The sequence below is a fragment of the Rhipicephalus sanguineus genome, chromosome 3 (genome assembly GCF_013339695.2).
Source record: "Rhipicephalus sanguineus isolate Rsan-2018 chromosome 3, BIME_Rsan_1.4, whole genome shotgun sequence".
In the NCBI taxonomy this organism is placed as follows: Eukaryota; Metazoa; Arthropoda; class Arachnida; order Ixodida; family Ixodidae; genus Rhipicephalus; species Rhipicephalus sanguineus.
The window spans coordinates 31236777-31252202 of NC_051178.1; the positions used below are offsets into that span (position 1 = coordinate 31236777).

General features: G+C 47.9%; 1 protein-coding gene across 1 annotated transcript in view; it reads right to left on the reverse strand.

Annotated features, from left to right (window-relative positions):
• LOC119386523 (mitochondrial chaperone BCS1) overlaps positions 1 to 15426 on the reverse strand; it is a 90502-nt gene that overhangs the window by 49866 nt on the left and 25210 nt on the right. Inside the window, exons 6-8 of the mRNA XM_037653788.2 lie at positions 14539 to 14602; positions 4595 to 4764; positions 2808 to 2925 (exon numbers count right to left, since the gene is read on the reverse strand). Of these exons, the coding sequence (XP_037509716.1) occupies positions 2808 to 2925; positions 4595 to 4764; positions 14539 to 14602 (352 nt within the window). The remainder of the gene's footprint in view (positions 1 to 2807; positions 2926 to 4594; positions 4765 to 14538; positions 14603 to 15426) is intronic.

The window sequence follows — 15426 nt, forward strand, 5'->3', positions numbered from 1 at the left end:
TCAAAAGGGAAGTGGTAGCAACTGTGAATAGTAGCAGGATTTGACTTTCGGTAGAATTCAAGTGATAACCTCTAAAATATGTTGCGTTTTAAAGTTTACTATACAGTATAGTGAGGCCGACGGCTAGGGCCGACGAGCAATGCCTGGCGTGATTGGCTGATACAGTCGAACCCGGGTATATCGAACTCGCCAAAAAACGTTTATTAGTTCGATATATGGCATAATTCGATATAGGCCCGCTATAGGATTTTGACACAAAGGCACATAACAATAAGAAAAGTACTTTATTAATATGGTGGCTTACTTGCGTGCCCTACTTTGGAACAAAATAGTCCTGGATTTTCTTCTGTGTCAACGACTTCGCTGCCTGCGACAGCACACACGCCTCCACGTTGTCCAACGAGTTGGAGCAGCTGAGGCTGCAACCTTCCACATTCACGCAATAGCGCCGGACCAACGCAAGTGCACTAATCACTTCGGAGAATGTAGGCAATGGGCCATTGTCAATTTCCTTATTGTTGTCGCTTTGGCTCGTGGTCGGCACGACGTCTGCAACGTAGTCCTCATCTTGTAGCTCACCCATGATGGCGACATCATCGTCCGCACTGATGAACTCGTCGAATGTCGATCCGTCGATAGCTCCCGGGAACTCTGCCAGCTCGCTCCAAACTTCGGCGGAAACACCTGCGGTGTTTTCAGTGCTGTCATCGGAATTTGGGGTGTCATCACCAGGCATGCGGAAGCCGGCACGCCTAAAGCAGTTCTGGATCGTCTCCTTCGTGACATCTGCCCACGATCTACTCAACATAGAAAGAGCTCCGAGCAAGTCGACCTTAAGCTCCCTGCCGACACAAAGGTTCACAGAGCACCAACAGGCAACACCACCAGCACGGACCATGCTGAATGAGGACTCGAGGAAAACAGGCAGCAGCAGGCACACAAGCATAAAGAAAGAAAAAATGGCGCTCACTTCTACCGCCTCTGTACCTCGGAGAAAGCACGACGGCCTCTGATTGGCTGTAAGCGCTGCGAGCGGGCCAGGATCATTTCTTGCAGGGGGGTGTTCGCCCGTGCACAACCGGGTCTAAACCACTTTTTCTAGGGTGGTGCCGGCAGTTTCCCCGCCACCGCGAGGGAAAGCCAACTTGCTGGGGCACTTTTGAGGCACATGGAGTTTGATATATCGGTTGTGGTTGCTATTTTCGTTCGATGTAACAGTAACTTTTGCTATATATTCTCAATGTAAATTTACCGTGTTTAGAAATTGTTCGATATACGGGATAATTTGATATAAACGGGTTCGATATAGTCGGGCTCGACTGTATTCTAAAATAAAGTTTTGTCTCTCTCTTAATTTCAATGCGCTAGTTGTGCAGACAGCACAAATATATGAAGCCAGGCCATTCATCAAGGACACACGCATTAAGGGATCTCTAATGAAGTGAACCTCAGGAAATTATTCAGCAAGGCATCGCAGGCCTTCTTTTTATTCTGAGAAAATCAATACAAGTGATATTGGGCAGTGGAGCATTGATTGTTGTGTTTCTTCCATTTGTGGGAAAATTACATAAGAAGTGCCATGGCTGAGTAGGACACTCCCAAATTTCATAGGAGAGCAGGTGCAGCCTCTTTAACAGCGCTAACGTTCACTGTGCTCGACAAAGACGAGAAACAAGCTTTGAGTACTCGCGACAGCAGCTCATAATAAGGCAGAGGTCGTGTTCCATAAAGGCGCACAGATTTCGCAAACCTGGATGAAGTTCTTCGTCCCACTTAAATATGGCACTATCTGGCACCCACATTGGTTTCATATGTGCAAGGCTTTCACATTCCTTTTCACATTTCGCTTTCACATTTCAAATTCTGAGCACAGCACGAAGCTGTGCTCAGAATCTGCATTAGGCAGTATCGTAATCGTCAGTGAATTTTTATCCATGAAATTGGTAAACCCTCATAACTACCTCTCAAGCACGAGCTTATGCCTCCTTTGCCTATGGAGCCAGGTTACCAGGGCACCGCTACCTATGCCCTAACAACCACCCTTCACTGTGCCACTTATGCTTTCGTTGTGGCTCGGCTAGCTCAGCAATCCTTGCCTGAAGCCCAACCTCTGATGCCAACCCATTCCTTGCGGTAGAATGTCAAGATTGTGGCTGCACCCCTTCTAGGCTGAGGCGAGGGTGATGAGAAGTTTTTCTTGCCGTCCTTCGTTGAGACCGTGCACGTGAGTTTTCACCACACACGCTCGCACACGCTCTCTGATGAGTGCAGCTGACACCTCTTGTCCGTTGACAAGAAGAAATACAACAGCAGCAGCGAGCGACTCTGCAACACATCCACTGATGCTTCATATGCACGACTTAGACATATTTTGTGGTATCTAATTTCCAAGATTTCCTCCACCCGTCCAGGACAGGGATAGATCGGACAAAAAGCTGTGTAGCAGGCAAACGAAACTAACACTTTCTTTTGCTGCCCTGCCGGCTGGCAATATCTTTCTGAGCACTCTTACGATGACACCCGCTAACTTGCACATCGCCAGCTCGAGTAATGCTGCTCCGTGACAGGAAAATTATGCAAACAATGCAAAACATATAACTTAAAGTAACCTGCGAAAGGTGTGAATGGCCAGAATCAATGCAGCAGTGCTACTTGTCTCAAGGCTATGACTGACTCATCTGTTGCTTTCGCTGTGCTCTTTGCACGGCATTCCTGCAGGTCACTGGCCAACCAGACTTGCCCTCGCCACTCATCCTTTCCTTCTTTCTGCACAGAAGGCTGTGACAACATTTATAAAAGGCACTCACCGGTCCAGATGATTGGTGGTCATAAAGACAATTCGTGCCTCAGCAGAGGCTACTCCATCCAGCATGTTGAGCAGACCACTGAACGTCACCCTGCTGAGGCCCTCATAGGCTGCCTTCACTGCGAGGCACCAGAACAGTGTGATGTTACCACATTTCAATGCAGTAAAACCCAATACAAGAGACACGGAAATGGTCTGATTGGTTTGCCTTTGTTAACCATGTTAACATAAGTTTGTCATGTTAACGACATCGTATGCAAAAGTCATGGTTACAAGAAATGGCTAATAAGGAGGACTTTTTTTGGAATTCCTCACAACTTGAAGGAGATGCAACCCAGACAAGCTCATGCAACATGGCCAGCATTGTACAGTACCAACCAGTATGCACTGCAATTTTCATTCCCGCCACTTGATTCTGTTCTGTCGCAAAGCTTAATGTCATTTCTCGCACGGTTGCAAGTACAAACTGCGCACCAACTTTCTGTCACTATGGTTTCATAATTGCTGTTGCCCTCCCACACCGGCTCTACGACAGAGCACCATTAAGTTGGATTTTTGCTGCAGCATCTGCAGGGCTGATCACTTTGTATGCAAGTAGTCGACAGACTCCAGTCATTGCCATGTTTTTAAGGGACAGCTATGTTCTATCATCTGCAGCCGAAGAGCGCTGAGTGGACAAGTTATCCTGCTATCTCTGCCACTTTGACACCGACATCTAATCTGACTCCTCAGTATTTCCTAGAATTTTCGGTAACAAAAGACATGCTTCCTAGGTCTCTTAAGTGCCGGGTGCCACCACACTACCAGCCGATCTTATTTTATTCTCCTGTACGGCGACATCCTGCAAAGGCATATGGACAAACGAACAAGTATTTGAGAATGATCACCGATCAGCCTAAACTCGGGCAAAGTGGTTGTGTCTTCAGGGATGAAGCTACAGCGCAGACACGTGGATCCTGCAGGCGTTCAGTCGGTAGCAAGAGCCCGACGCTCACTGCAGCGATGAGCTAGAGCGACTCCGCTCGCCAGTTGCCTCACAAACCTTACATGATGTCACAGCTTTACAAGTCACCAATTGCTAGATGTGTGGCACACAACACAGCTAGGGCAACTGTGTCCAAGAAAAGAAACCTTGAGAAAAACACTGTCGCTCAGCTCACGTCAACACGGAGCACGTTGTCACACAGGACGAAGCTTGCTGCCCAATAGAGTTTCAATGACGTAAACTGAACATATCCAATCAGATCGGTCGCCGGAAGCTATGAAACATGGAACAATGCTACGTGGAAAAGGCACGAGAAGTTGAAAACTCGTTTGGCTGAGCCGCTGCAATCTACAGTGATTCACATGTTTAAAGTCTTGCAATAAATTACACAGTTGATGCCGAGAGCTTAAATCAGTCTGCAAATGATTTTCAAGGCTTGCTTTACTGGCTCAATGCATTTCTACAAAATCGTCAAAACCAGTTCAGGGTCCCTTTAAGGAGCAGGAGGACCTCAAAACAAGGTGGAGAGAAAGCGGCAGCAGCTGTCATTCAATATGATCCTTAAAAACATCAGTGGAGTGCAGGCAGGCCATGAGGTATTCTGCAGAAGTAGTATATTACAGTTGCAGCATAGGTTCCACAGGAAAGGAGTTTGTGTCCACAGACAGTTAGGTGGAGTGATGAGGTTGGAAAATCAGCAAGCGCTCAATACAAAGTCACTTGATACAAAGATCACTATTTAAGGACAGCAGCGAGAGGCTGCTGTCCTGCACCAAAGAGGATGCCAGTAGGGAACCACCCACCTGTGCTGCTTTCCTCACGACTGACAAAGGCAGCATCAATGTCCTCCAGCAGGATGATGCTCTGCTGGGGCGCCACTGACATGAGGTGCTGTAGACGGTCGTCCGAGAGGCCCCGCTCACTCAAGTTGAGCACGCAGATGCTGTACTCTAGGGCACCCGCCAGGGCTGTGCTGCACGAGACACGTAAAAGGCTGAGGGTTGCTCCTTGAGCATGGATGCAATGTTGCACCACCACCAAAACCGTGTGTGCAGGACCACGCACTGGGGTAAGGGGCACCATAGCCTGACAGCCCCAACAGCCCCCACTCTGTCACCCGTCACACACACTAAAAAGCTCACTAGCACAAACTGTGCAATTTATTTCAAGTGAAACATGATTTTAAAACTTACACATTGTACAACAGTTGCAATGGCACAGAGAGAACTACAGTCAGGTGCTTTCTTATGCTGGTATCTAGAGCAGTTGCATAGGCGTGCGCAGTGTTCCCATTCCCCATTCAGGGGGGGGGGGGAAGGTTCATCGCAGCGCCCCCCCTCCCGATTATGTCAATGTGTGGCGCTGATATTGCGGCCCCCACCCCCAAGTCGCAGCGCCCCTCTCCCTATTATGTCGCCTCCCCTCCCGATTATGTCAATGTGTGGCGCTGACATTGCACCACCCCCTCCCCCCTGAGTCGCAGCGCCCCTCTCCCTATTATGTCAATGTGTGGGGATGACTTTGCCCCCCCCCCCCCTCCCTCTTAGATGAATAGGGGAGGCGGCCACCCCCCTGCCCCCCTGTGCGCACGCCTATGAGCAGTTGTACACTGTAAGCCAGGGGTCTCAAACAAGCTAGCCGCGGGCCGCATGGACCTCTTGCTAGCGGCCCAGGGCCCGCATATGTCTGTCTTCGCCCCATATTTTTTATCTTCTTAATAAGTATGTTCACAAGCTACAGAGGTGACTGGTCTCAAATATCTTTTTCGTGAAGTGCCTCACATGGCCACCATGTGTTAAAACATGACTGTGGAACAAAAACTCTATATTTCACAATTGGCTTCCAGATTTCCGTCATTCTGTATATCAGTGTCATTGTGTTTCTGCAAAGCTGACGTCAAATCCTCTGCTGAAATGACCCATTTATGGGATATGCGAAAGGCCTTCTTTTAAATGGCAACGTTAGCTAACATTTAGTTTAGCCAAGGTGAACAGCAATCTTCTGTGCCCATGCTATTGGCCGCGAGATCGAGCGGAGTCGCCGCCTGGCGGATTCTGGCTGAATCGCGCCTAGTGTGGATTGCTCCATGCGTCGTCTGCTAGCCATGTTGTGTTCACATGTGCGCGTACGTCATGCAGGTCCTCAAAAGGCGGTTTGTTTTGTTGCGTCAGTGCACTTTAACCACCCGTACGTATGCCGAACACGACGTAAAGAAGCATTTGGCCTTGATCGGCTATATATGTATTGTAATAAGATCAGTGAGTGCACTTGTTGAGAGTGCTGTGTGTGGTTGTCGTACCCTCCGTTCACGCGAGTCATATCAGTGTAGGGGCCGCTCTGTGGTTCAAGCTCATTGCAAAATGCATTTGGCGTTGTCCTAAAGATGAGAAGCATTAAATCTCATGTGAATATAGCCTTTTAGCGGCTCGGCGGTAAAGAAAGGGCTCGCATGCACTTGGGCGTTGTGGTTAGGTGTATAACTTTGGGACTTTCGTTTATAGGTTACGTGAAAAGCTTTAGTTGTGTACAGTTCTGGTCCCACTACAGAGAAATATTTCTGTCAAGTCACGTTTGACACTTCGGTACTTAAACTGTCCCTTAAAAAAGAACAGAAAATGCAATGACATGAAAATCGCAAAACTGAGTTGCCCTGCGCAATTTTTACTTGTGGCGAAATTTATGCAAAAACACCGTGTACTTAGATTAAGGTATGCGTTAAAAGCCCTGATGGTCAAAATTAATCCAAACAGCGTAGTTTAGATTTATGTTGTAGTAATTTCACGTGAAGTCACTTTTTTTTTCTTTATATTATCTTTAGCGTTTGTGTCGCGTTTTTATAGACTGACGGAAGGCAGCAGACATTATTCACATGAAAAAACGCACTTTGGTCCCGTGAAATAACCGGGCCTTTGTTCCATTACTGTCGTGCAAGTAATCAATCAAGAAAGTTCCGTGCTGTACATTACCTTTCTGTACTGTTACTGGAATAAAAGCAAGCGTGTGCGTGTTAAACGTCTCCATAGTGCTGAAGCGCTCTCAGCCACGTACATTTCCTCAGTAAACCTATCAACTGTCCTACATTTCATGGAGAACTGAATAAGAAATGCCGATGAATATTTGAGCACGCAGTGCACAAAGTGCTATTTGAACCCATTGTGCAGGAATATGGGCTTTCTTTTTGTTGGGGGTATCCAGATGAACAAGAAGTAAATATTTAATTCAGTCGCGCTACAGCAGTGCATAGTAGGCAGAACACAAGGTAAACATGTACAAATAAAACAACAAGAAAACGTCATCTATTGCGAAAACGCCGACTGTTTCCCAAGACGAGCAACCCGTTCGTTGGCAGAATGTGCTTCTCTCACAAGTAATAGTAACGTTCGGCGCGCTTCGTGCTTTAATTCGCGAATGAAGAGCGCACATACAGTGAACTCCCGTTAAGACGAACTCGGTTAAGACGAATTCTCGCTTATACCGAACAACACGGGACCATTTGTTTGGTTTCCCATAGACTCAGTGCAAAAAAAATTCGCTTAAGACGAACCACCCAACTGTACTCTTCTGTTAAGACGAACTTTCGCGATGATCAACAACGCTAGCGATTCTGCGAAACGAACACTTAGGTCTTGGTGGGGCATTCAGGCGACCGAGAAAAAGCAAAAAGATGAAAAAAAGCACTTCCTGGAGCAAAGACGCGAAGTAAATCGCAACGCGGAGGGCGCGAGATAAACGAAGAAGACCGGTCAGTGGATAAAGCCAGTATTCCCTCTCACCCCCAGCCTGTAGATGGGGGAGGTGTGGGCTTTATCAGCAATGAAAGCAACAAAAAGAGTGGGGGATTTACAACTTGGACCCCCAAGCCATTGCGTCCTTTTGTATTCACCCCCCCCCCCCCCCGTTCTTCGGCTTCCCAGCTGGAGTACAAACGAGAACAGAACAACACAAGAGCTTGGGTCCCCTCCGCCGTGGTCGGAGGGGCAAACGCAAGGGGAGTGGGAAAAAAAAAAAGAAAGCGACACCAGGAACAAAAATGGTCTGGGCATACAATCGAGTACGAAACCGAAACCACGATCGCGGCGCACTCCCGTCAGAGGGGTCAGGTGCATTGTCATCGCCATCACACAATGGCGGCCGAGCACATGTATTTTGTGGTCAATTCGCGTTGGTTCGCGTAGGACCTGTACGCGTTCTATCTGTTCCCAGTGAAGTGCAAATTGTGATGAGCCATTTTGATTATGGAAGCGCACGACAAAGGAAGGCTATTTTGCACAGTGAATATAGCTGCGTCGTGTCTTTTCCGTGGCGAGGCTTGTGACCCTGAGTAGCCCGATGGGATATCTTCAGCTGCACGTCGATCAGGAAAAGTTACTACGGGCCGAAAACGGGAAAATATCCGGACCTCGAAGAAAACCTTGCAAACTTTCTTAAGCAACTCAGCGTATAATGACTTTGTCAAGGCAACAGCACGCGACCGAGGCGTATCCAGAAGTGATCTTAGAGCCAGCAAAACAGGCTCACAGAAGAAAACTAACTGCCAGGACAATAAATTTTACATTCTTTGAAGGAAAATTGTGCTTGTCTCTTAATTTTTTTTTCTAATCGTCAACATAGGAGCGTGTTACAGTTTTATCATTAAAATGTGGTAGCAAATATCTTCACGAGCATTTTTATTTTTGAACACGTGAAAATCAGGTGCTCGTAAGATTCGTGTAAATACTCTGCTTGAAGGCATAGTCTTTATCTAGATGAGCCAAATAAATGCTTTTTCTTGTCTTTTTGCCCCACATTGTAAGTCTACTGCATTCAGCGTTTCAAGTAACATATTTGGATGCACTTGGCATATTAGCATGTCTCTTTTTGGGGGCACTTCTTATAAGCCGAACTCCTGATAAGACGAACAGATGACCGCGGTCCCTTCGAGTTCGTCTTAACGGGAGTCTACTGTATTGCCAGAAAGCTGCAGTAAACGCATTTCGTTCGCCAGAAATTGGGTTAAATCACTTACAACGAAGCACTGTTGTGTGCGTTTGTATACGCACCGACAACCGCCTATCCACACTTGCGCGGCGACGGTGCTGCCACCTATAGCCCGATCTCACGGCGAATCACATTGCCACAGCCAAGAGAGTGAGAGAGTGACAAACATTTCACATGAGAGCTATGGCTATTATTGTTGGCTTGGATTTCTGGCACTGTTGTCTCTATATACGAATATATGCGAACGTGTATGCACCTTGCAGCAATCATGGCATCTTCAGTTTCAAATGGATACAGGCGTAAGCAAAAGACAGCATTCGCCTAAGACGACTCAAAGGCAAAAGTCACGTTCTTCTTTTTCTTCCCACTCGATGTATTGATCTTCTCCCGGCCCTCTCTGAAAGCTTTCTGCACCTCACCTGGTTCTGCACTGCCTCCATGATCAGCGCACCGATCATGGAGACAGTGCAAAGCGATGATGTCATGTGATGACGTCATCACAGCACGTCAAGGTGCATGACGTCATGATCATCACAAGTTTTGGCGATTTATGACATCATGATGACGTCATCACATGATTTTATGCATCACTCGTGTTGACACTGTCGACGCCGACGGTAAATTTTAGTGTTTGATGAGGCATCTAAGGCTTTCACATTAATATTGTGTATTGAACATTAACAGCAATCATATTGACACTCTCGATGTGTTTTTGCCGCCACTGCTGCCGTCTTTTCACGCATATAGTCCAAATTGATAACATCAACCTGCGCATCGTATGTTCTAACCATGAGCGAAAATTCGTGAGTGCTGGCAACGAATGCGGCTGAAGCAGAGATGAAACAAGCCGGCTGTCTCCGTCGCACGGAGGTCACATGCGATAACATCCCCCCACGTGTGAGGCCTGCCGTCAATTGCTCATCAGAGAGGAAACACCCCGCTCGTCTTTCATAAGGAGCCTGAAGGAACACCAGGGCAGGGAAGGTGGGGGGGGAGGCTGCATTGCTCGAAGAGTGCAGTCGCTAGTGCACGCACTATCTTGAGGTATCAGGAGACGGCTTGGAAACTTGCTGTGCTCTCAATGCTTACTTTGCATTTAGAAAACTGACAGTGCAAAAACAGCTTCGGTCTCTGGAGCGGCAATACTCCCGTAAACCAGCGTTTTGGTTAGTTACGCGAGATCGAATCCCAAGGAGTTAGCTGCTAGCCTTACTTCGTACAACAATACAATTAGTTGGTATCGCACTCATTGCTTCGCCCTTGAGCGAAACAGATATCTTTTTTTAACCATCAGCTATTGACCCTCGAAAGCAAGGCGTGGACGTGTGAAAGCAAGGCGTGGAAGCTGCTACATGGCGTAGCAGCTTCACAGTAGGCCTTCCGACACCAGGGCCGTCAGCGACGGGCCCGTTACTGACAGCTGCGCATATTAAAACCGAATTACCTGGCTGCTTCGACCAGAAAGTATGCTTTTATTAATGAGATGACATTTAAAAAAAAAAACCAAAGCGAACAATTCCAATTGGGACCCTAGCACTCACAAGTTCGAAAGGGCAGGGCCTTTTATGGGGTATATTGCAAGAGCGATTAATAACCCGGATGCACTGGTTGAAGAAATTACAAAAAAGTAGGGGTGTGCGAATATTCGAAATTTCGAATATTTTTCGAATAGTGTTTGCTATTCGATTCGATTCGCACTGAAATTTTACTATTCGAACAATTCGAACTTCCCAAAGACAAATGCAGTCAACGTCCGGTTGAAAGTGACCCCTTCAGATTTTTAATATGCTTCACCTCATTACACTCTCGTATTGCGGCAAAGCTGTCTTTCAAGCTCTGTTACGGTCGAACTTAGCCAAGAGACAAAGTCCGGTTGAAAATGGTCCCTAGATTTTCAATATGCTTCACCTCATCACACCCCCCTATTGCGGCAAAGCTGCCTTTCAAGCTCCGCTACGGTCGCAAATGTATTAACTCAAGAAAACGCTGGTTCCAACATGGAGATGAAAGATGTGGCAGAGTTGGGGGCTCAATTAATGCTGTTTTGGACCTGAAATTTGGGCAGGAAGTCCGAAAAATCGGACGCCGAAGCTTTTTAGCATCCAAAATTTCAGATGTTCTTATATATCGACGTCTACTTGGCAGATTTGGAACTCCAAACTTGAAGGGAGCACACCCTTGTCCGCCACATCAGTTGGTCTTCCACAGCAGTTGAAAGAGGTGGAGAGGCTGAGGAAATGGCATCTCTGCCTATCACGTGTAAAGTGTTGTCGGCAACACTTTGGTTGCACCAAATCATGTACAGTAGAATCTCGATGATACGAATCCCGCGGGGTCACGAAAAATATTCGTATTAGCCGAAATTCGTATCACCGAAACACATGTAAAACTAGCTATATTAACAGTCAGAGGCAAACTCATTTTTAGGAACACATAAAAAAAACATTTATTTCTTGCAGAAAAAATCTCTAATGTCTTTCTGCTTCTTTTTTTTCGCGAAGTCACTCAGCAGACTTCTTTGAAATCCGTAAAAACGCGTGCACGTGTCGTCGCTGATTTCATCAGCGGCCATAGCACGCCTCAGGACGTCGAGCGCGTGCAGCGTTTCAGCCGCCGGTGGTGGTCCTTCACCATCGCCCTCGTCTATGTTGTCGCCATCATCGCTGGAATCGGCAACCTCGCATGTGGCCTCCTCAACAATATCCTCCACCGTGCGCGCACCACAAGTGGCGAGGTTGTCATCCGCCGTGCAGAAGTCTTCAGCTGTACACCCAGCATCAAGCAGTTCCCAACCCTCAATTGGCTCTTCCTGCTCTGAGGGCACCTCTTCGGAACTCCTGAAGAAGCCGCATTTCGCAAAGCAGTTTGCTATGGTAGTCGGCGTTACTCGATCCCAAGCCATAGCGATAAAATGGATGGCGTCCAGGAGGCTTATTCGCAGGTCGCCTTCGTGTTTTCTGTCAATATTGGCAAGTAGGCGGCGCACAAGAAGGCCCTTGAAATGATGCTTGAGGTTTTTTATTATTCCAGCGTCAAGCGGTTGCAGGTGCGTCGTCGTGTTCGCGGGCAAAAAGATCAGTTTGACGTTTTGGAGCGTTACTTGCCTCGGGTGGGCGGCGCACTGGTCAAGAATCAAAACAATCTTCCGATTCTTGCAGGCCATCCTTCTGTCAAGGAGCGACAGAAATTCTTCGAACAGGGCCGCCGTCATCCACGCCTTTTTGTTTGCGCGATAGACGCACGGCAAATGGCTCTCGCGCTTGAAACACCGAGGCTTTTGGGATTTGCCAATTACCGTCAGCTTAAGTTTCTCCGACCCCTCGGCGTTACAGCACAAAAGCACCGTTATTCGCTCTTTGCTTTTCTTGCCTCCTTGGCACGCTTCGCCTTTTAAGCAAAGGCTCTTCTCAGGCTGAAGGTTAAAAAACAGGCCAGCCTCGTCTGCGTTAAAAACATCACGAGGCTCATACCCAGAGATGAGTGACTGCAGCTTCGCGAGCCAGTCGCTAACAACGGTCTCGTCAGCCTTCTTCGTTTCCCCACAGACGCTTTTGTAAACGAGACCGTGTCTCGTCTTGAAACGGTGCAGCCACCCACCTGAGGCCTGAAATCCGTCGATGCGCAGAGCAAGTGCGATCTCGTCGGCTTTCTCACGCAACACTTTGCCATCGATGTTCACACCAGCTGCAGTAACCTCCTTAAACCAGGTCAGAAGAGCTTCTTCAAGCTTCACGTGTTGGGCTGTCTTCGCTTGCCTCGCGTTGACGTTAAATGAAAGCACATTCTTCATTATTGAGTCCCGCTGTCCAACAATTGTGCTTAATGTCGACGTTGCGAGGCCTAGCTCCTTAGCCAACTCCGTGCGTTTTCTTTTGGGATCCTCATCGACCTTTCGAAGAATGTCCAGTTTCTCCTTAAAGGAGAGGGCTTTCCGCTTGCGAGACATAGCTTGCTGCCACTCGGCAAAAAAGGCACTATCACAACAAAGCAAGAACGCGGGCTCGAGCACAGCAACCACAACCACTCTGTCCGACGGCACGCATAGAAGAAAGAAGCTCCCGCGGGCCGTGCCTCTCCCTCTCCGGCGTCTCCGCCTGCCGGCCTGCCTCCGCACCAAGAAAAAAAAAAAAAAACGTGGCCAGCGCCATCTGTAATCTTCAAGAGAAAGCAAAAGGCACACTCCGGCCTCCGATACACGCAGATCTTGGAGGCTGTCGCGCGCTGCTCGCCGGCGGCGCTGGCAACGTGCCAAACCGGCGGCGCCGCACGCATTCCAGCGCCGTAAGTGCACGCTGCTATCTTCCGCGGCCGTCGGTGGGGCCAACGTTGCGTTGGGTGGGGCGGCGTTTATTCGTATCAAACGACGCGGGTCAAAAATCAGTTCGTAACAACCGTACTCAAGCACGTTGTAAATTAATGGGCCTTGGCCGGGACCACAGAAAAATTCGTATCATCCCGAAATTCGTATTAGCCGTGATCGTATCATCGAGATTCTACTGTACATAAATACAATTCGGCCTCTACATTGCCTCACTCTTGATAAGAAAGACAACTATGAAATATGACCCCACCAGCGCTTCATCAATTTAGCGAAAAGAAACACTTTCATGTTGCGATCTCACAAGAACATACTTAGGGCTTCTCTGCAACTTTTTCTGTAATTACACTTCGAATTATTCGAAAAATGTTTGAGAAATATTCGAAAATTATTCGAAATTATTCGATTCGATTCGCACTCAATCTTTATTATTCGAATTCGCTTCGCACCCAAAATTTTGCTATTCGCACAGCTCTACAAAAAAGCTCTTCTGGATGAAAATCCATGGATAAAGTATACTTGAGGAAAAGTGTCAATGTGTTCCCACAATTCACGTGCTCTTTCATGGAGGCAAAGCAAGGAAAATTCGATACTTTCCCATATACCTATTGTTAGCGTCTCCAGATTTCATTCTGCGATGTCCGGAAACAGAAGCAGCAGCCATTTTAGCGGCAGGCGTGTAGTTATTACTGAACATTGCTTTAATTACGTGCCGTGCAACGCATGAAACGAGCTACCAGCAGCGTTTCTGGAACAGACGATGTCCGCCGATGCATCGCTGCCACACTATCTCGCTACCTATTGGCCTAGACATCACGAGCCTCCGCGGAGAGCGTGTTTTGCCATCGAGCCGACTTGCACAGCAGAAGCTGTGTCGGCACCGTGCATGGCATCGTGGCTTCCTCGGGACGCACGCTCGAGTGCTGTTTATTCAGCGGAATAATTCTTGGTCCTTGGCTGTGACTTTGGCGGCCCAAGGTCAAGCTGCACATGTTTTGAGGCGCCGGCGGTGCGATTGCCAGTGATAGACATACCCAAATCCTAGACTCTGGCTCAGTTTGGCCCAATTTCCATCGATATTATCAGAATGGCGCAGTAAATCCGATTTGGCGCACTTTGGCGCACTTGGCGCAGGAGTGGTAATCACTGAGTGTTATGAGGCTGAAGCCCCTCCAGCCAAGTAGCAATAATTAAATGAGTGTCATTACGTTTAGGATTGACAGCTTGCCATTTGTGACCTCCCTTATGCTAAATGAAGGTGGTAAGCAATGCTTTCAAAGCTATTCCAGGAATTAACATACTGTCATGGACACCATCACGGTAACTCTTCATAACTGTCTCTGCAAGAGAAAGCTTTCCCTGCTTCACGCACAAGGGCGGTTCGTGTAAGAGCTGTTACTGCACAAATCCTGCCATTGCAGAACTCCTGGCACTTCCAGGACAGTAACTCACATGAAACTGCTTTTGCCACAGCCTGGGGGCCCATACAGCAGGTAGCCTCTTCGGTATGGGATGCCTGCAGCAAGACATTATCAATGTTATATAAGGAGACAGCCATCAGAGCACAACAGACGATAAACAGCACAAAACACAAAACGGATATACCTGCAATGATCCTGCACTGCTACTAGGCTCGTAAAGTATGTGCTATAATTCAATCCAGCTCTAGATTCCCCAACATAAACGCCGACCAATGGCATGGCCAGGGGTGTGTAGTTTCAAGGGTTCAAGCCCCCCCCCCCCCCTTTGAAATTTTCACATTTTGTATGCGCATATATATATATATATATAATATATATATATATATATATATATTGTAGTGAAGAGTACGAGACGACGACGAAGCAGCCAAGAAAGCAAGCCACATCGTGAGTGGTAGCCACGCGACCCGAGCTTGCGCTTGCTTGGATTTTGGACCCTCGACGTTCCTCGACGTTCCTCATCGTTCCTTCACGTTTGTACGTGAATAAACCACGTGACATTTGGTGGAGGTACGTGGGTTTCCCCTACGACCCTGGATCTTCGCTCCCGTAAGCTTCCCCCCCTTCGTGATACCAACATGGCCACCGAGACTCCTTCCCAGCCTGGCCCTTCGGCTGTCCACGTCACTTGTGGCGCCGTGTATCCTCAGCGGGACCCCCCCATCTTCTCGGGCTCCGGTGAATCGGACGTGGACGAGTGGCTGTCGAGGTATGACAAAGTCGGCGCCAGCAACAGATGGGACGATCCAATGAAGCTTGGGTATGTGCAATTCTACCTTGCCGACATAGCCCAACTGTGGTATCACAACCACGAGGCCGAGCTTCCATCTTGGTCAGCTTTCAAGACTGCTATCAAGGA